The 20,553-nt window shown below is 41.4% G+C and overlaps 1 protein-coding gene across 1 annotated transcript; it reads right to left on the bottom strand.

Moving 5' to 3' along the window:
• Positions 1-10,357: 10,357 nt before the first annotated feature.
• Positions 10,358-20,170, bottom strand: CHMP1B (charged multivesicular body protein 1B). Its single transcript, XM_063313465.1, has 8 exons — positions 20,032-20,170; positions 15,815-15,912; positions 14,935-15,081; positions 14,046-14,114; positions 13,860-13,967; positions 13,028-13,071; positions 12,173-12,245; positions 10,358-11,539 (listed from the first exon to the last, which is right to left on the bottom strand). The coding sequence occupies exons 1-8, from the start codon at positions 20,045-20,047 to the stop codon at positions 11,495-11,497; spliced, it is 600 nt and encodes a 199-aa protein (XP_063169535.1). The 5' UTR covers positions 20,048-20,170; the 3' UTR covers positions 10,358-11,494.
• Positions 20,171-20,553: the final 383 nt, after the last annotated feature.

Genomic DNA, 20,553 nt, shown 5'->3' with positions numbered 1-20,553 from the left:
AGGTGTCAGGAGGGCAGCTTTCTGGCATGCACCATCCATTGCTTACACATGTTGGCCAACCCCATACTTAACCTCTTGGACCATTAATTTGCTAGTCAATTGTCAACAGACCTTACATGGACATCATTTGCTGTGATAAGCCGCAGCTTCAATGTGGATTCCATTTAAGACATGTGTTTGCTTCTACAGAGAGAGAGAGATGCACTCTGCTCAACTGGAATTCTGCGGGATATTACCTTCTTAGCCAAACAATGCTTCAGACTTTCCTAACAGCCTTAAGAGCAAACCCACGTCAGCAAGCAGTGCCGTTCTCATCACTGAGACCCATCTCAAAGAAATCAGGGTAAAAAGAAACAAGGCTGTTACAAACCTCTCCATGTAGGACTTCACAGTAAGACTTAAGGGTGACTTTGGTCAATTTGCAGAAAAATGTGAAAACAAGATAACCTGAGAAATTAGTGGAAATCTGGAACATGAAAAGCTTAGAACAGGGCTCCAAACTTTTGGGCCACTGGGAATTTTGAATGCAGTCTATGGCCCCCCTACCAAAATGAGCAAGTGAGCACCATTCCAAACAAAACTCCAATGAAAGTGTCTTATATCATTATTATTTTTAAGTATGTTTACTGAGATACAGACAAAGACTCAAAGCATTATTTAAAACAAAGATTGTGTTGAAGACTGGAATTTGGCTTTGCAGCATACTCTCTTTCTGATTATTGTTTTCTTTTTTAAAATTTCTCAGATAAATCAAGATATGAATAAATCAAGTGAAGCACCAGGAGAAGTATCCATACTGACATCCCCCATGGGTTCATGCTGTATTCCTACATGGTAGCCTTCAGATGTGTTGTGATGTAATATATGAGTAAACTCTAAAAAAGTGGTGGTGATGACCATTCTTGATGACCATTGTCATGATCATGATCATCAGCAGCAGCAGCAGCTAGAACCTTCATTCGCTGAGATTACATTAGCACCAACACGGTACCAACAGGCACCATTTTACTCCTTGGGGTAACCCAGAAATTGTTCCTTAGCTTCCCAAGATCAGTGATGCACCAGGAAGCCAAATGTAGGTTTATATGCTTCCTGGGAGACAAGGCTTATATGAGGCGTACCTAGAAGGCCTTCCTTTGATAATTTTGAGGTCTATTTTCCTCAATGATGTGTCTTCCCTTGTCCTTCCTCTCTCTGCCATTGATTCAATCCCCAGGGCCAACCCAAAAGTAAAATTGGGAGCATGAAGAAGCTGAAGTCTGACAAAGGCTTACCCGCCAAAAAGAACAATTTAAAAAGAAGTGGTAGATTCCAGACGGGTTGAAGGGTTTGCCTTGCAATTTTGGATGAGTCGTTTGCAAAGCCAAGTTTAATTAAACCTCCAAAACAGCAGCATAAATCTCAACTGTGTGCAAAGGAAGTGAACTGTAGAATAAGCTGTCAGCAGCTCCCTACGATTTGACAGCATCCTATAAATGCATTCCACATTCTGACCTCAGCCCGTCAATCAGGTCTTCTGGAGTAGCTGTATATCCCTGTGCAGCAATCATCTGTTTTGCAGACCTCGGCAATTGAAGATCTCATATATATATATATATATATATATATATATATATATATATATATATATATATATATTTATATTCATTCACACACACACTCATAAATGAGACACTGGAGCCTCCTTCAGAAGATTCAACATGGCCCTGCATTCTCAGTTTTGGCTTGAAGAGATTTATCAGAATGTTGAACAATTAGAAGGCAAGCTTTTTAAGGAAGGCGGGGGAGGGAACCTTATGTCTACAATGGCATTCTGGCATTCAGCCTCATGTCTCATCTCAGCTGCTGAGAAGTGGAGGAACAGTGTGACCGACATGGGACTTCCCACCAAGAAGATGCAGCAGTAACAGTGGAATAAGAAGTTATTGTCATGTAACGTTCAAATGCATCTCTGCGGGCCATGAGGATGAACAACATGGAGATTGTGGGTCTATTAACATAAAGTCCTAAGCCATGCTTCATTATTGGCTGGATTCACAGGATTAAAGACAAAAACTATGGCTTGCAACCAAAAGTTCAGCATTGGACTAGATCACAGACCATTATAGCTTAGCAGGAAGTACAAAGGTAACCCTTGAGTCTCTACTCTAGCCTGAGCATTTCCATTCATATGCTCAGCTCTGATTTATGGAATCAAAGATATCCAGAATTTTCATATGGCACAATACTCTGGGTTCACTGGACATGCTCACCTTAGTTAACTGAGCCATAGTTTGTTCAAGTACCCCTGTTTCCTAGGTTTGTAGTGCATATGGGTTGGGAGTACACCATCCATGTAATGTTTGGTCTACTCCTTAGGTGAGGCAGGAGATTACACCCCTGAAAAACATATGGCAGGAGATGGGGGGACGAGAATATCCACATACCCAGGATTGGCAATGCTTTAAAGAAATTGTTCCTTTGCTTTTCATTTTGCTACCATTTATTATCTCATTATTTCTTTGAAACAGTAGATCACTCTGTGGGCAGAAAAGCAATTTGCAAATATTTTGGAACTTTCAGTTGTGAACCTGTGTGTGGTTATAGTGTTAAACTGGGAAGATTCAGATTAAAGTCCCTCCTCAACCATGAACATTTCAAGGTAGTTTGGGGTCAGCCCATCTGTCTCAGCCCATCTTAGCTCACCAAGTTGGTAAAGAAACAGTCTTGTTTCACCAGGAGCTCCTGAAGGAAAGACAATAAATACATGATGCATTGGATTATTAATTTGATTAATTTGATTTTATATCAAAATGGTATCATAACTGGGTAAAATTTCTCTCTCTCTCTCTCTCTTCTCTCCCACAAGTTTTTTCTTTTTTACCCCATTCCCCTTTCCCTTCCTTCTTTCTTGCACATTTCCTTCCTTCTTCCCTTTCTCTTGCCCAAGTACACTGTTTATTTTATGGATTCCTGTAACCATTCAGACCAGCCAATTACACACCCACTTACAGCCTTCCCATCCCAAATGTGTGGCTGTAAGTAATTTTCTGTAAGTGGCTTTGGCATCGGATCTGGTCAGCTGGATTCATTCCTCTGCCATGAGAACAGGCAGTCCTTAAGTGCTGAAGGAATGCCCTCATTTGAAATGGGCCAGGGCCATGAAGAATTGATCAGGGAATATTATTCCACCTGTGGTACACCACATTATTTAATAAGCCCACCGCACCAGGAGACATATTCCCACTGAATTCTGGGGAAGCACCTTGATTCCATCTCCCACAAGAAGCCAAAGTAGCTTTGTGTCTCTTAAACAGCTTTTTACTGCTTTAAAAAAACAAACTGACATTTGCCACCAGTCAGACCTTAAATAAATGATCTGTAATTTTAAATCTTTAAGTCTTAAAATTTCTTCAGTAGAGATACCTGGTTTTTAAAACTGCTTTTAATCCCAGTATCGATTCACTGTTTCAGTTCAAAGTTGATTCATTTGAATCACTTCTTCGAAATGAATCTTCAGGAAGGGAGGAAGGGTCTACTTCTACTTTAATTAATTTAGCTCAAAGCAAAGCATTGGAAAAAATCAAAAGAAACTAAGAGAATGAAGTAGAACACCAGAAGGCTCTTTTTCAAAGAAAGGAAACCTTTGAGAACAACCTTCAGCTTAAAATTCAGCTGGCATTGCCCACCATTGGTTTATGGTTCAAGCAATCTCATTACCCGGTAGTACAGTGAAGATATGCAATTCATCGTCCTTGTTACCTAGGGTATCTAAAACTTCCTCAAGGCACCAGACCTTCATCTGTCCCTCAGAAGTCCTGCCTACCTGTCCTTTAAATAAAAAGGAGCAGATGTTACAGTTTATACTTGGACACGGAGCTTCTGACTTTGCTGTCTCTTCTTTTAATATACGGCCCAGCCTTAATCAGACTCTGTGAGTATCTCGCATGAACGGAGCCAAAACGGATCTCAAGTGACTTTCCATTCTAGCGTTTCGGCTCTTCTTGGGTTCCTGTTTTCCTTTCACGCTTGTAGAGCAGAGGTCAGTGTTGGCAGGAGATGCCTCCTTTCCTCTGGTCTCCCATTTGCTGCTGTCATTCCAGTTGGAGCCCCTACCAAGCAACAGGATGTATCCGTGCCCCCCTTCCAGAATCTTATATGCTAATTGATTTGGGGGAACCCATTCATCAGTTTTAGAGATCACCCACTAGGTTTGCTGTTCACTGTCAAAGGTAATTCAATTAAAACTCCAGAAGTGTGACTAACTGCCCCATGGTTAAATACGTTTAGCAGCTGCACCCAAGCATCCCACCCACCCCCCTCTCCTTGTCCCAATGTGTCAGTCAGGCAGCCTTACCATAATATGTGAGGGCATTGTGTAACATACCTGACTGATATCTACAACAGCTTTTGCAACAAGGAGGTAAAAGGCAAACACTGAACTCATGACATCAGAACTTTGATCCTTCTCAGACATCAGAGGGTCTGAAAACCTTGGGATATGATTTCGTGCAGTGACCGAATGGGCCGATGATCATGGAAACCTAAATGTCAGAAGGATGCTGTCTTTTTTAAAGAAATGTTTTGGAAATACACCTCTGTAGCAATGCTGCAAGGGATTGTCCTGAAAGCCTTGGGAAAAGTAAAGAAAGGCATGTTTGTACGTGGCCCTATTTCTTCATCAGTAAATACTGGAAATGCAGGGGTTTTATTCCTGAATAAAGTATCCTAATGAAAAATGATCATGGATCAATACAGTCCAACAGGTTTCTACTTAAAGGAAAGTCGCACTGTTCGTTTACTTCCAGTATAATTTATTTAGGCACTCTGTATGTCTGTAAAGAATGATTTTAAACCTAGAAAGACAACTTTACTCTTGGCGTAGTGGTTAAGGAGTTGTAGAAGAACTGAGCAGACCCAGTTTCAAATCTACCTTCTCCATGGAAGCTCCTTTTAAGTAGCAGGATGTACTTCTAAATCAGAGAAAATATACCTGGATAATCAGAGACTGATATATGGAGACTTAGCTTAGAAGGGTCCTCCTTTTTAAAACTTGCTCTGTCCCCTTTTTACCTCCTCCTCCTCCTCCTCACTGCCGCTTCATCCTCTGATGTAACATACATATTCCAGCTTGCTTGTGTGTGTGTGTGTGTGTGGACATGAACCCTTTCCATCTACTGCTGTACAAATCAGTTGAACTCTCCAACAATCGTTCCCCCTTCAGTGACAATCACCTGGGGAAGAAACAAGAGTTCTCCTCTATTTACACCCTTAAAAAAAATCCTACATGTCAGATTCACTGAACTGTTTTGGGGTCTCCCCCAGGCCCAACCTTCTGCTTTTTTCCCCCCCCAGATCACATTCATTTGTTACAGTATCCCCTGTAGACTGGAACTAATTTATAACACTCCCTGCATAAAAACCTGCACTTGCTAAGAGCTTCAAATCACACGACAGGGACTTTATTATTGTTATAAAGACTGAAACTGTTTGCTGCGGGGAAGTGGGGATATACTGGATCCAGGGTTTCAGGTTTAGAACTGGGTGGCGCTCAGCCAATTGTAGCTTATTGAATAGGTCATGGTTAAAGTACAGCAAGGGTGGGTGCAACCCCCAATCCACATCACCCTAAGCGATAGCTTGCTTAACTAGAGTTGGCTGGATCAGCAGCAAGTGTCTGACCACACTAAAAAAAAAACCATATTGGGACTGAGTGTGATGGCTTGGCAAGTCTCAACTTGACCGTCTGTATGGAGTTGTTTGTGATGCTAAAGTGAAGGAAGCTTGCCAGGAATGGTAACTGGGTTTGGCACCCAAAGTTCTCATCTGGGGTTTGAAATGAAACCCAACATTTCTAAAGAAGAAAGTCAAAGGGCTAAAGTAAAGGTATCATTGCTGGATGGCAGAATTTTTTCAGAAACACGTTTGTAGCTGTAGATCAGTGTTTTTCAGACTTGACAACTTTAAGATGGGTAGACTTCAACGCCCAGGATTCCCCAGCCAGCATGCTGGAGAGTCTGAGGGCGCACATGTTATGCTTTCCTTCCTGAATAAATGGCACACAGCCCACTCCTCTCTAAAATGTTGAGGCATCATAGGATGACCATATCCAGGCTGCAAAAATCCAGACAACCACTAGATGGCATCAGCAAAAAGATACCAACATCTCTGTCTCCTTGTTGGCATTTAGTGCCACAGCCTCCATGGGGAATATGGGGGAAGGCATCCAATATCTAGGATTTACTGCCCCTGGTGGCTGAGTTAGGTAGGGCAACCTAAATAGCAAATAATATATAAAAATAGACAAATAATAATTCACAATGACAATAACACTCTAATTAACCATTTTGTGAAAACAAGGTTAATAGTTTATTCTCATTTCTACAATTACTACATTATATTTGGGCATAAAATGTTTTTTTATTATACATTATTTATGAGGAGGAAGGAGTATTTGGTATGTTAGCCGCCTTGATAAAGGTGGGATAGAAAATAAATAAATAAATAAATAAATAAATAAATAAATAAATAACAAATGCCACTAGTGGCTGAGTTGGGTACTGCAAGCCCATAAAATAAGGGAAGGTAATCAAGATATAGCACATTACTACCCCCTCTCTTGCCAACTTGGGTACAGCAACCTCAGCAGGGATAAATATACTACAGGATCAGTGTTAACTCCTGGTAACTGCCTGAACTAGTCTCTGCAGTTTTCTAGGCCAAATTTTTTGAAGTGCATTTTTTTTTATTCCAATTTTTACAGCTGGTTTACCATTGCCTTCTTCCTAAGGCAGAGAGAAAGTAACTAACCCTAATCCTACTTTCCCCATAGAAACTCCAATGTCCACATAAGTCACTATGGGGCAGTATGCTTACCTGTACCATCTTATTTCCCCATTTGAGCCTGCAATACCCCAGTCAGTCACCAGGATGCAATATATTCTATATGTTCAATACATTGCCCTATATTCCTTTTGAGCCTGCAGTACTTGGGGTAGTACATGCTATAGATTTAATATTTTGCCCTGTTTTAGATATGGAGCCTGCAATACCCAAGTGAGTCACCAGGGGGCAGTGTGTTCTATATCTTTAATTACAGTGGCCTTTCTTTAATTTTTAAAAAGTTGATTATGTTCCATCAAGTCACTGTCAACTTTCAGCAACCACATAATTTTTTTCCATGATGATCTGTTCTATTCCTTTAGCTCTTCCAATAGTGCACTCATTGATAGAATGACTAACCCTAACCCTAACCCTATTTTCCCCACTGAGGTTACCAGAGTGAGCCATCTGGGTAATATGCCTATACATCCCATTACTGTAGATTTCTCTATTTTCTTATTTCAGCCTGCAGTACCACATTCAGCCACCAGGGGCAATATGTCCTGTAAGATAAATACTTCATTTATCTGCAAGAAAACAACAAGGCTCAGAGAGCACCAAGGACTCCACAGATAAATACTTTGCCATATAATCTGCTTTGTGCCTGTAATACCCATGTCAGCCACCAGAGGGCAATATGTCCCATGGATTCCATACATTGCCTATTTTAAATGTAGAGCCTGCAATTCCCAAGTGATCCACCAGTGGCAGTTATGTGCTGCCTTCCATTACATTGCCCTATTTGTCCTCTTGATCCTGCAATACCCCAGTCAGTTACCGGGGGGCAGTATATCCTATGGGTACAATACATTGCCCCCAGTGGCTGACTAAGGTGCCACAGCCTCAGTGGGAAAAATGGAAGGTGTTCAACATACTGTACTATATAGGATATACTGCCCCTGGTGGCTGGGTTTGGTAGTTCATCCTCAATGGCAAAGTAGTAATATACAATGATGACATTCTAATTAAGACTTTTATTATTTTTATGCTTCCTTCCCACATCACATCAATTAAAGATTATCAAGTATCATACCAGCTCTCTGCAATCCAAAAAGAATTTCAGAATAGTAATGGAGCAGTTTATATTCCAACCATAGGGTTCACTCTTAATCAGAGACTTAAAATGAATATAGAAATAGATTCAAATGGGTTTCCATGAGATTTTGAGATGGTTCTGGATATTCTTTAGGATTCCTTCAAGGGGTACTATGGAGAAAAAACAAACAACTGAACCTTCAAATCTAGAGGTTTTCTTTCTAAATTCCAGATCCTGGGAATTACACAAAAAGTATCACCATTCCTGTGCTGCTTACGAGATTCCCTTGTTCCTGAAGATCAGAATCAAGACAAGGGTTGTACAAGCAATATGCTGATGTTTGATAGACATTTTGCTAGGTATTTTATCTTAGTGGGTTATTAAAATAATTTTACTTTTAAAATAATGACAAAGTGGAAGAAAAAGTCAAGCCGAATGTAAAATGTAAACATTTAAGTAGCGTGGATTTTGATTTGTAGAATGATTTTCTTAAGAAATGGAATCTGATAAGAGAATCCCCAACATTGTTTGAGTGAATTTTACTGGTGCGAAGAGCAAGGTGTTCTACTCCCCTCTACTGGCTTCATCGAAAAAAATCACATTTTCAAGAGGAAAGTGATTCTGAATCTCTTTTTAAGATTACACTCAAACGCAGTAACAAGCAGTTCCCACAAAAAGAAAATATGAAAACCTGTTATCATCAGTGAAAGTATTCCTATTTTTACAATAGGATAAGAAAAAGTTAGAGTTAGATTTCTACCCAACACTAAACCTCTCTGGATAAATGTGGGCCAATTGTTATGAAAATAAGTGAGGATTACTGCTCTGTAAACCCGAGAAAACTGGAAGGATAAAAATATAACTTAAAAAAAACTACTTTTCCTAGTGATGTTTTCCTCTTGAAAACTGGCAGAAAGCGTGATTGTTCTGTTTTTTTTCCTTAAATCTAATTTGTAGTCATCTCTCTGTACATCATCTTATTTAGTAGATGATGTAACTTAACTGCATTGCCAAGCCAAATTTTTGTTTTAAAATATATTTAAAAACGTAACGTCTAATCAAGTAACACTAAATAATAAGTACCTCAATTCCTTCATATAAACTTGGAGATCAGCAACTGAGCTCCAGTAGCCATTTCTGACTCTCAAAGAAAATCTCACAAAATGGTCAAGTTTTAAAGAGCATTGCATGGATCATGTTTAGGTGAAGGTAAAGGTTTCCCTTGACATTAACTCCAGTCTCTAGTGTCCGACTCTAGGGGGCGGTGCTCATCTCCGTTTCAAAGCCGAAGAGCCGGCGTTTGTCCAAAGACACTTCCATGGTCATGTGGCCAGCATGACTAAATGGAACGCCGTTACCTTCCTGCCAAAGCGGTGCCTATTAATCAACTCACATTGGCATGTTTTCGAACTGCTAGGTTGGCAGGAGCCGGGACTAGCAACAGGAGCTCACCCCGTCACGCGGATTCGAACCGCCGACCTTCCGATCAGCAAGCTCAGCAGCACAGCGGTTTAACCCACAGTGCCACCACGTCCCTTTTTGGATCATGTTTAATTCCTTGTAAAAAATTAGAACAGAATTGTACCTCCAGACCTATGAAATTGCTCATTACTAGCTAGGAAAGCAGGAGTTCTGCTATAATCCGTGCAGGTCCATGCAGACAGAGAACAAACTGAAGAACACATTCAAAGGGACACTCATTAATTCTCTAAAAAGAGGAGTGACACTGTGTCTTCTAATTTCTAACTACTGTGTAAGCGAACGGGAGACCGTAAGTTTGTAAAAATTAGTTATTTTCCTTCTATCAGTCACTTTTCTCCCCCCGCCCCAAGATTTCAGCTCTTATCGTATTTGTAGGCCACCCATTCAGAATGACTCTTTTGAACGGTTCAGGCTTCAGAACATTTTGCTGCATGAAAGAAATCAAGTTAAGCAGTTTTTACTTGCCCAGCTTTTTCCCTTGTCCCACGTGGTATCACTATCCACCCTTCAATTGCATAAAGTTTATCTCAGAATTTGCACCTGAGCCCATGCTGAAATTAAAGCCTTGGTTCTAAAAGCTAACTGCAGCTTCAGCTGAGAAACACAGAGTGAAGGTCGTATGGTGAAGTAAACGCTTTTGCAACCAGAGAAAGATACCTAACCTCTGAGGAATGAACACTGAAACCCTCTGAACACCAGTGTGCAGGTTATTTACATTTTAGAAGAGGAACTGACTCTCTCTTTCAGGAAGTGTGATTCTGTTTAGTTTCGGCAGGTGGCAACTGGCCAACCCGGTCTGGTCTTGCCAGCTAAGTAGTGTTAAAACTTGGTTAAACTTGGAGAGGAGATCACCAGGAAAGTCCATGGCTGTAGGCTAGACTGGGAAATTGGAAAAACATCCCAGAAGGAAGTGATGATAAACTTCTCCCGTTGCCAGGAAAATAGCATAGATTCAAAAAAACCCACCAGCAGCAGAGCTTGAGTTGAAGGTATCTTTATCTTACCATTTGCTTTAAGCATAGATACAAAGACAGCATTCAAGCATACCGCAGAGACGACTTCAGAAATATGCTCACGTATGTTCAGGCTCATTTTCTTTTATGATACAATTCAGTAAATTGCCCCACTTTCTGATTCCACTCCTTCACAACAGAAAGCTATCAGATCCAACTTTTTTTTTTTAAACCATTTGTGTCTGATTCCCAGACACTGCCTGTACAAAACCCTGCAGTTTTCTTGGCAAAGTTCTTCAGAAGTGGTTTGCCATTGCCACCTTCCTAGGGCTGAGGGAAAGTGACTGGCCCAAGGTCACCCAGCTGGCTTTGTGCCTAAGGCAGGACTAGAACTCATGGTCTCCCGGTTTCTAGCCTGATGCCTTAACCACTACACCAAAATGGTTCTCAGATCCAACTATACCACAGTCCTAAATGACATTTCAAACTTGGTGTTTTGCTTAGTTCTTTAAAATATCAAGCATTCCTCTCTATTGCAGTGTAATGTATATTTTTAAGGAAATCTAGGCAAAAATGTTGAAAAATATATTTTATTCCTTTAGTACTGAAGTGATGATATCAATATAAGCTTTAAGTCAGGAGGACAGCATAACTATTGCTTGATTTTAAGTCTCACTACAAGTATGCTTCTTTTGGAAAGGCTCTCCAGTGATTTAATACTGGTGGATACACGTATAAATACATTCCATCCAATTGATAATTAATAAAATGTGACACCACGTGAATCACGTACACCATCTCAGGAGTTTAATTGCAAACATTATCCATAATTTAAAAACTTGCTATATAACTTAAAAATTATACAAGCTGTTCTTTCTGTTTGATTACTTGCTGTGACATCCAATAAAACTGACATTTTAATCACTGAAAAAGAGGTCTGCAAAAATATAACCTTCAGCTTCAAAATGTACTATACAGGAATAGAAAATGCACTTATGGCACACTACTACTGAGTTAAATGCATTTTAGAAAGCACAGTGGAGGGGAAAAAAGGTAAGTGTTCATTAGCATGTTATCTTGACAGAAATCCCAGTCAGGCCACAAAATATGTACAGAGAATGCTTTGGAAGCATATGTACAAAACTGCAGTTCTGACTCTTCCTTACACTTGATCACGAAGGCGTGCCAGTCTCTGGGAGAGCTCATCCTGCAGAATTCAGAGCAGAGACAGTTATGGATATATGATTGAGATATAAAACACATTAAAAGAGTAGCAACTGGAGGGGGAAAAAATCACGTTCAAACAAAATCTGTCAGGGCAAGGCAAGTCTGGATCTGACCAGTGGATTTGCTACTTTTTTAAAAAGCTTCTGAAGTTTTCTAAGAATTCTACAGAAGCTGCTCAAAGTGAGTGGCCAGTAGGCCTCGAAAATAAAAAAAAAGTAAATAAATAAGCCTTGCGTAACAAAGGCAACGTGAAAGAAATGAGGCAAGAACAGGAAAACAAGCAAATGTTTAAGACAACATGAAAAGCAACAGATTACTTCGTCTTAGTAAGCCGGCCCCAAATGATAAGGAACAAGCCATACTGTGTGCTAGCAAGATGTATTTAAAAGTTTCAGTATTAACAATACCCCAACCAGTCTTCTATGGCAGTGTTTCAAAACCTCAGCAACTTTTAAGATGTGTGGCCTTCAACTCCCAGAAACCCCCAGCCAGCCATACTGGGCTGGGGAATTCTGGGAGTGGAAGTCCACACATCTTAAATTGGCCAAGGTTAAGAAACACTGCTCTATGGTATTGGGGGAGAAGAGAACAAGCCAGGACAGGAAATATTTACCTGTTCTGTTGAAGCAACACTTGTGCCAACAGAGCCTGTTTGTCCCTGAGGTAGCTCCATATTCAGGTCAAGCCTAAAATTCAAAAAGAAAGGAAGACAGCCAATTAAACTAAACATTGGCATGCAGATATGGTATGCCATATCCCAGGAACACTTACTGCCATATGCTAGCAGCTGAAAATACCTGGTTTGCATCCTTAATTTTCAAAATGTTTAACTTAACATAGGCTCTCTAATGCAGGTCTGAGTGTATTTTTATTATTAGAATTCCAAGCTCTGCTCTTTGGAGCCAGGAACAAACCACCACCGTCTCACTTAAAATCAGAAATATAGCTCAGAGTCCAAAGTGACACATCGCACCCCACGAGCCACCCTAGAATGGCTGGCATACAGAAACCTACACCTGAGTCACAACAGATCAGGGTTTGAGAGAAGCAGAGTTTAGGGGGCCAGAAGTCCTCCTTGGTGCTCCTATTGTCAAATGTGGACTTTGGGAACTGGGATTTCTAATTACTCAGGTGATCCCAGTCTTGATGTTAGCTTATGAACAGAAAGATGCCGATGTTAGCTCTAAGAGCATGCCATCTTCTGCTTCAAGGGTATTGTCTAGCTCAGTTTTCCTCAAGTGGCTACTTTCCAGATGTGTTGAACATCAGCATCTTTAATTCTCCAGCCAGCAAGGCTTGGCCCATGGAAGGTATCTGATTAGAGGCAACGAAGTTAGAGGAAGCTATCCCAATCCTGCGGGAATCCATTGTGCTGGAGAAAGCCAGGAATTTCTTGGTACCACCAACACATTTTTAAAAAGTCTTTTCACACACTGCATCATTTCAGCTTTCGGACGTTCACACTTACCCAGCTTCATCAGCCATTTCTTGAAGAAGCATATCTACTTGGTTCTGAAAAAGCAGATGTTATAAAAGATCAAACCATTAAGGAAAGTAACACTTAAGTGGGCAGCAATACAACAGAGATAATTACCAGTTTTTGTGTTTATGGGCTCTTGGCCACCAGAGGGCCTCCTTAATTATGTGGGACTGAACTTTCACAGCACTGCAGTCATTACACTCAACTCGTTTTTTTAACGGATGGTTTCAGGATTATAGCATTTTTATTGCTTTTTTTGGGTTGCTCCTGCAGCGCCTGGAACTATGTTCTCAATCCTTCATAGCAGACAATGAAATGTGAAAACCTGCCCACTCCTGCTCCCGTTTTTCCGTCCTAATTAACACTAATAAGATTCCTATTCTGGATACACAAATGGTTTCCAACGCTTTTCTGTGGACCACAAAAAAAAAAAAAAAAAAAAAAGCTCTCAACATATCACCCAGACAGATTGTACGGGGCCCACCAGTACCTGTAAGAAACCAGACTTTCAGGTATTTTTAATTAAAAATAGCACAGTCTCTCAACCAAAAACATTCTAAAACTTCCTCAGTTTTCAAAGAGGAGGCCCAACATTAGGGAGCAAGCTTTCCTTTGAACATTTATCTCACCAGGGCCAAGAGAGTGACCGGAACATGTAGACCAGTGTTTCTCAACCTCAGCAACTTTATGTGGGCTGGAGAATTCTGGGAGTTGAAGTCCACACATTTTAAAGTTGCAGAGGCTGAGAAACACTGATATAGCCCACTGCCTTGAGGCAAGCAGAGGGGGCTGTTATTGGACACCTTTAACGGATACCTACTTGTGGTGTTGTTAAAGTAGTAGTGTTACTCATGGTGTCTTCCATTTGTGCTGTCTGAACATCTAAGGTTTCAAACTGCTGTTCGAATTTATCCATCAGGGCAGAAATCTGCAGGTAAACAAATGGCGTAAGTAAAAGACATCAAAAGAGTAGCAGAAAACGTTTAAAAACAAACAATCCATTTACCTTTTCTAAGTTCATACTTTTCAATGTCACATCCATTGATTTCACTACCCCAGCCATTGATTTCGTTACCTAGAAGAGAAAGTGCATGGTAATCACATCAAGGCAGCCCATTTTCCCCCCTCAATCTCCTTAGCTCTTGTTTTGTGACCCTGCATCTGATCAAAGAAGCTAGAGATCTTGCATTATCCTGATACAGATTTTGGAACGTTATTCTTACGAATGTGGAACTGCTGGAATGGTACTTTAAGGTAAAAAAACCAAATCAATGCCAGTCATGTTTACCATGAAAACTGCTTTTTAAGGAGTACTGGAAATAGTCATTTTTTTAGACTGCATTTTGGTAAGTGACTAAGTGAAATTTTGCAAGTGTTTCTTCCTGCCTCCATGCTACTTACACAGTCTGACAGAGAGAAGGGTTTTTTTTAATACCACACCAAACCATAGTATTATTTATTTAGATGAGTATTAGTGTGCTGTATGAATCCAGACATAGTTACTGTTACATCATAGCTTATTGTTCATTTAAATAAGCGAAGCCAGCCAAAGTGCCTTCTCTAACCACAAGCAGGACATTCAGTCCTACTATTGTCCATTTGATTTTTATTTCATGTGCTGCATGAACCTAGAGACTGGAGTTCATAAACCAGGCTGCTGCCTGACTTTCAATAAACTATGATTAAGCAAACGATGGCTCAGCACAGGGTATGAACACAGTCCCAGACTCTTCAGCATTTCATGTGGGGATCTTTCTCATCACTATCTGGAAACGCCATGGATTAAATTTATGGCATGCAAAGCTTAGGCGTGCTCAGTGGTGCTCCCAACGTAACGTATGACCAAGGTTTTTTGCCACCTACGTTTCTTGCTAAAAGGGGAGACTGCTGCTTACTTTGCCCATTGTGACAGCCGTCTGCACTCTTGCCGCTACAGCATCGACCCGGGCGCTCATGCGCAGGAAGTTGATTGCTTGGTTCTTCTGCCGGATGGCATTTTCTGCATGGATTCTTGCCACTTCGGTGTTACCCTTCTGAATGGCCTTTAAAAACAACAAAAGAACGCCCTACCATTTTTCAGCTCTGTTATGGAAAGAACAAAACAAATCCTAGTGTTCAATAATCCCTTCCTAGATACACAGACACTTTAAGCTGAATGACAGTTTATGATGGTTATCCCTGAGTTCCAACTGTTTCGGTGCATTTGTTCCCTAAAATGCACACACAGCATATCAGCATTTTGCATTAACGGACCCAAGTGTTGTCCTCAAAAAGCAGCTTCTAAAAATCTTTGCAAATGATGGCCGATAAACAGCAGGAAGCCAATCATGGCAACTCCGAAGATGGAATGAAATCAGGATCCAGGTTATCAGAAATATACTTTTAGAGTCGTTCTAAAGAGCTGGTATTGAGATGAATTAGCTGGTATTATCATGTTTAGGTCTGAGAAATGTTCGAAGACCACTGGCTAGATTATTGTCAAAAAAACTGTTATTATCCTACCCAAAGCTTTAATCAGAAACCTAATGCTGTGAAGTCCAAGTCAGAACTAATGTTAAAGTAACCATGTGTACATACTTGGGAGACAGGGAATTCTGTAAATTACTCCGTGCAAATAAATTATTTTTACTGTTTGATGTGAGCGTATATAGACAGAAACAATAACCAAAGATGCTCCATTGCAACTTTTACGTGTATTTCTAATGTTATTGCAATAGTTCCTGGTTTTGTACCTTCAAACAGATTACAGAAGAAATGTCCACATTAATTACTTACCTTCTTAATTTTGGCCTTTTCAAGCTTTTCTTCTTTATCACACTTTTTAGCATTTCTGTTAAGCTCTTTGGCAGCAAATTTCAAATTGAAAAGATGCTCTAGATTTCAAGTTAAGAATAACGTACTGAAACAACAAGAACATGTCATGCCAATAGCAACCTGAAAAGGGGCTCTCCAAAATTTAAATATTTTTCAATTTAATTTTTTTCTCTCTCATATTTTAGCAGTGATATTACTCTTTCCATCCTGGATTGGATAGTTCACTGCAAGCACAAATCCAAGTGACGCTGCTGTAACCTGAAGAAGGGAATATAGCTTCTCTTTCTATTTATCTTAAGACATGCTTCAAAAGTTTGGGATAACTAGCAAAAAGGAATACAAAAAACAGATTTTAAGCAGTTTTTTTGAAAACTAAATTGACAGGCCCAGTTCGAAGAATCTCTTATCTTTTTCTCATTGTTCCTGTTAGCCACACTCTCATCTCCCCCACCCCGCTTCCCTCCAATATTGTACTAACTTGTATATTTTGCAGGGAAGTCAAAGCTATTCTTTCTCACCATCTTCAAAACAGGATTGTCAATTAAAAAATAGTTGTATATCGGCTTTCTGCACTGAGAATGTTTACACATTTCCTCCTGAAAACTGTTCCCAGTCTAGCTTACAGCCCTCTCTCATACAAGTACTAGTAAAGCTTCCACTTGTACAGCTTCCCAGCTGGGTCCTAAATTTGTGGATGCCTTTAAAAACTAGGTCCAGCATCCTGAATGGGATCTAGATGCTAAGTCACAGTAAGAGCAATTACTGCTAGACTGATCAAATGTTTTATTCTGAGCACCCATTCTCAAGCGTTTTTTTTTTGGGGGGGGGGAGAGGAGGGGGAACCAAGTTGTCTTTTTGTTGTAAAATAAAAATTATAGTTAAAAGTAATTTAGTTAAACTGTAAAAAGAAATGCAATTAATTTAGATGCTTCAGAAAGCATGAACAGCCTTGGTCATCTGTTCTTTTCCTCACTACTGAAATCTAGGAGAGACAAGCTGGCCTTTACAATCCCAATGCCTTTTAGTTTTGTCCTTTAACAGCTAATGAGAGCCAATTTGGTGTCGTGGTTGAGGCGCCGGGCTAGAAACCCGGAGACTGGGAGTTCTAGTCCTGCCTTGGGCACGAAGCCAGCTGGGTGACCTTGGGCCAGTCACTTTCTCTCAGCCCTGGGAAGGAGGCAATGGCCAACCACTTCTGAAAAACCTTGCCAAGGAAACTGCAGGGACTTGTCCAGGCAGTCTCTGAGAATCAGACACGATTGAATGGATATATAGATATAGATATACAGAGAGAGAGCTGAACATTATAATTTATCTTACAAACCTGAGAGGCAAAGCCTGTGAGATACTCTGATCTAAAGTAAACATGTTTTACACTCTGGGATAAACATGTTTAAATAACTACAGACGTATATGCTGGTCTCTGACTGCAATAAACTATTCTCTCTCTCAATACAGACATAGGCATATCTATTACATGTCATCTGCAGCAATGCTGTGATGTATTGCTTTTATGCTATTGTCTTGATTTTAATTTTGCTCAGTTTTTATAAACCACCAAGAATCCATGCAGCAAATAAATAATCCTTTTGCTAGCTTAAACATGGTAGTAAAAGGTAAAGGTTTCCCTTGACGTAAAGTCCAGTCGAATCCGACTCTAGGGGGCGGTGCTCATCTCCGTTTCTAAGCCTTGGAGCCGGCGTTGTCATAGACACTTCTGGGTCATGTGGCCAGCATGACGACACAGAACGCCGTTACCTTCCCGCCGAAGCGGTACCTATTGATCTACTCACATTTGCATGTTTTCGAACTGCTAGGTGAGCAGGAGCTGGGATTAACAACGGGAGCTCACCCCGCCGCGCGGTTTCGAACCGCCGACCTTTCGATCGACAGCTCAGCGGTTTAACCCGCAGCGCCACCGCGTCCCTAAACATGGTACCAACCAAAAAAACAATTCTAGTTATTATAAGACTGGCAATGAAATGAAAATGCTCCCTAGCTTTCTTTAAATACAGGTCAATTAAAGCCGCTAATACATACCTAGCAAGTCTCCATAAGGAGGCTACTTTCATTCCAACTCTTTATTAGATATTACTGGCAGACAGAGAAAGAGAAATGTAATATTTTTAACATGTATAACAATAATTGAAAATTCCTTTACTGAAGCCATATAATCAAGTAAGCACACCCTCAGCAGATATTTAAAGCTTCATTTATCAAGAACAGAATTCTATCTTTTTCACTGTTAGAATCATTAAGCTGAAATGACTCTCTGTTGATTGGAAATATTGCTCACATACAGAAAGCTTGTGTTCTTTTCAGCCACCAAACCAAGGATTGAATGAACCAGCTTGGACTCTTTAAAGCATCACAAAACTCAAGACATTCACAACAGTAGGGCTATCAGATTTGGGCTGCAAAGATTCATACAACCACTAGGTGATAGCAATTAGATACCAACATGCTAACTTTTTTGTTTATTTATTTGTTTATCATCTAATACTCATCTGGATTTCTGCAGCACATATCTGATAGCTCTAATTAAGAATGGCAGGCAAAAGAAAAAAAAATGGTTAGGTCTACTTATCCTTGTGTTCTGACCTAAAGCAAGTATTAGAAAAAGAGACTTAATGACTAGGATTCGCAGTTCCTACAGCTATCATCAACTGACTTGAGACTTAGCAAGAGGTATAAACTCAAGCTCTCAAGATGTGGAAACCAGGGCTTATGCCTCATGCACTTTACAGCCAACCAGATGCACAGAAGTAAGATTTAGAATGGAGACAGCAGAGAGAACAAAATTTACATTCTTTTCTCAGCTTTCCTAAATATACTACCAAAACAAAAACAAAACAAAAACTGAATCAGCTGGCAGAAACCAGAAATATCCAGGCATGACACTGTGGTGTGTCATGTCACACAGGAACAAAGAAAGTCTAGAAGCCTACAAGCCCAGCCGGAAGCTGCAAAAAACATATTTAGCGCTTCACCAGAGAAACTTTAGAGCAGGCTTATGTTCTCGTCAATCATAGCCATGACAAATTGGTAAACAGCTATGAAACTGCAAAATGGAGATAAGGGGAAAAAAGGGACAGCATGTCAACATCCTATCTGGTGGGATATACCTGTTCATGGACTACAGCCCATTTTGTCAGGTACATAGAAATGGAAAGTGAGCAGATGACCAAAAGCACAAAAGCACACGAAGCCAGGAAAGGTCTCAAGTTATATAGATCTTAGTTATTCATACTTAGTTATTCCTATTACATATCTCCCCTTGGGCTTGCCTGACAAAACAGAACTCTCTATAGAAAAGCCCCATTTTGTGGTTTGAGGGCTGTCCTAGCCAGGCTCTGTTGTTGTGTGTTTTTTAACTGCTTCCATCATTTTTGGATTTTGTGAGAGTCTATCAGAGAGGGCGGCTATACCCAATTTAAATAAATAATGCACTCATGTGCATTTTCTAAATATGCTACTATCAGAATAGCCCCAGAAAAGCTTTCAGGGGGATCATAACAGTCTTTGCTCTGCCCAATGAGAGCCTAAGGAGGCTGAAGCGGCCTCTGGCCCTCCGGTTTCTCCAACAACACCCCTATGCTGCCTGGGCATTATGGTAATTGTAGTCTAACCCAGCCTTTCTGAAACTTGGCTACTTTAAGACATGTGGACTTCAACCCCCAGAATCCCCCAGCCAGATTCTAGCTGGGAATTCTGGGTGTTGAAGTCCACACTGGTCTAATCCTTCAAGGGACAAAGCAAGGAGATAAAATGGGGATACCCCAACACTTTTGGGGATCCTTAGAACGTTCTCGCCTGCTCAGGGTTGTTGCAAGGAGGGAAAGAGGCGCAGATTTCTCCCTGGGGGGAAAAGGGGGAGATAAACATTCTCCATAAAGTTCCCACAAGGGAACATTCCGCCACGAAGAGAGGAAGACGCCCTCACCCCACCCCACGGGCCGCCCCCGCTGTCACTCCAGGCCAGAAGCACCAATAGGGAAAGCAATCGGTCTCTGAGGCTCCTCCCACGCGAATACCCCCCCTCAGTGGCGCCTCCTGCTGTCGGGGTCCGCCACTAGCCACGCCCCCGCCCCATCAATCACGCCAAGAGGCGGGATTTGCTTGTCCCCACCACCAATCTAGGCGCGCCGCATTTTCCCGACGGGCGTCACCCAGGATACTCTCCATATTAGACATGACGGCGCTTCAGGTCCGGGCCTCGTCAAGCGACAGCGCAAAACAGGTCGAGGCGGGTCAGTCCCGGCGACCTGCTGGGTCTTCGTTTGTCTCTCAGGAGCGGGCTTCCTGCTTCCGCCTCCGCCCGGCGAGCCTCACTCCCCGCCTCTTCCGTCAACATCACGTCACGCGGAGCTTGAGGAGGAGAGAGAGGAGGGAGGCTACGGTTGAAGGGATCCACGGAGGCGCATGCGCTCAATGGGAGCCAATGGGGGCGCCGTCTCTCGAAGCCACTGAGAGGGCAGCAACGGTGCGAGGCTCCTCCTCCCAGCCAATGGAGCTTCGCCTTCTTGGGTAGCGTCACCGGGCGAGGCGGAGGCTGCGCCCTGCCGGGAAGGAGAGGTAACTGCAGGGCTTGAAAGCTTTTCACCCGGGAAACCTAGATGGGCGAGAGCTCCCATCATCCCCTGCGAAGTAGGGTCACGATGGGATATGTAGTACCTCGCACCCGGGAAGTCGCCTTGGAC

This window comes from Candoia aspera, chromosome 12 (genome assembly GCF_035149785.1).
Source record: "Candoia aspera isolate rCanAsp1 chromosome 12, rCanAsp1.hap2, whole genome shotgun sequence".
Lineage (NCBI taxonomy): Eukaryota > Metazoa > Chordata > Lepidosauria > Squamata > Boidae > Candoia > Candoia aspera.
This window is presented reverse-complemented; position numbering and strand designations above follow the sequence as displayed.

Excerpts from the sequence above, each read along its gene's own strand:
- CHMP1B (XM_063313465.1), bottom strand. Across the intron at positions 13,072-13,859 it reads CTACTTTAACAACACCACAA|AACCAAGTAGATATGCTTCT; the intron begins GTAGGTATCCGT and ends CTGCTTTTTCAG. Across the intron at positions 12,246-13,027 it reads GAAATGGCTGATGAAGCTGG|GCTTGACCTGAATATGGAGC; the intron begins GTAAGTGTGAAC and ends TTTGAATTTTAG.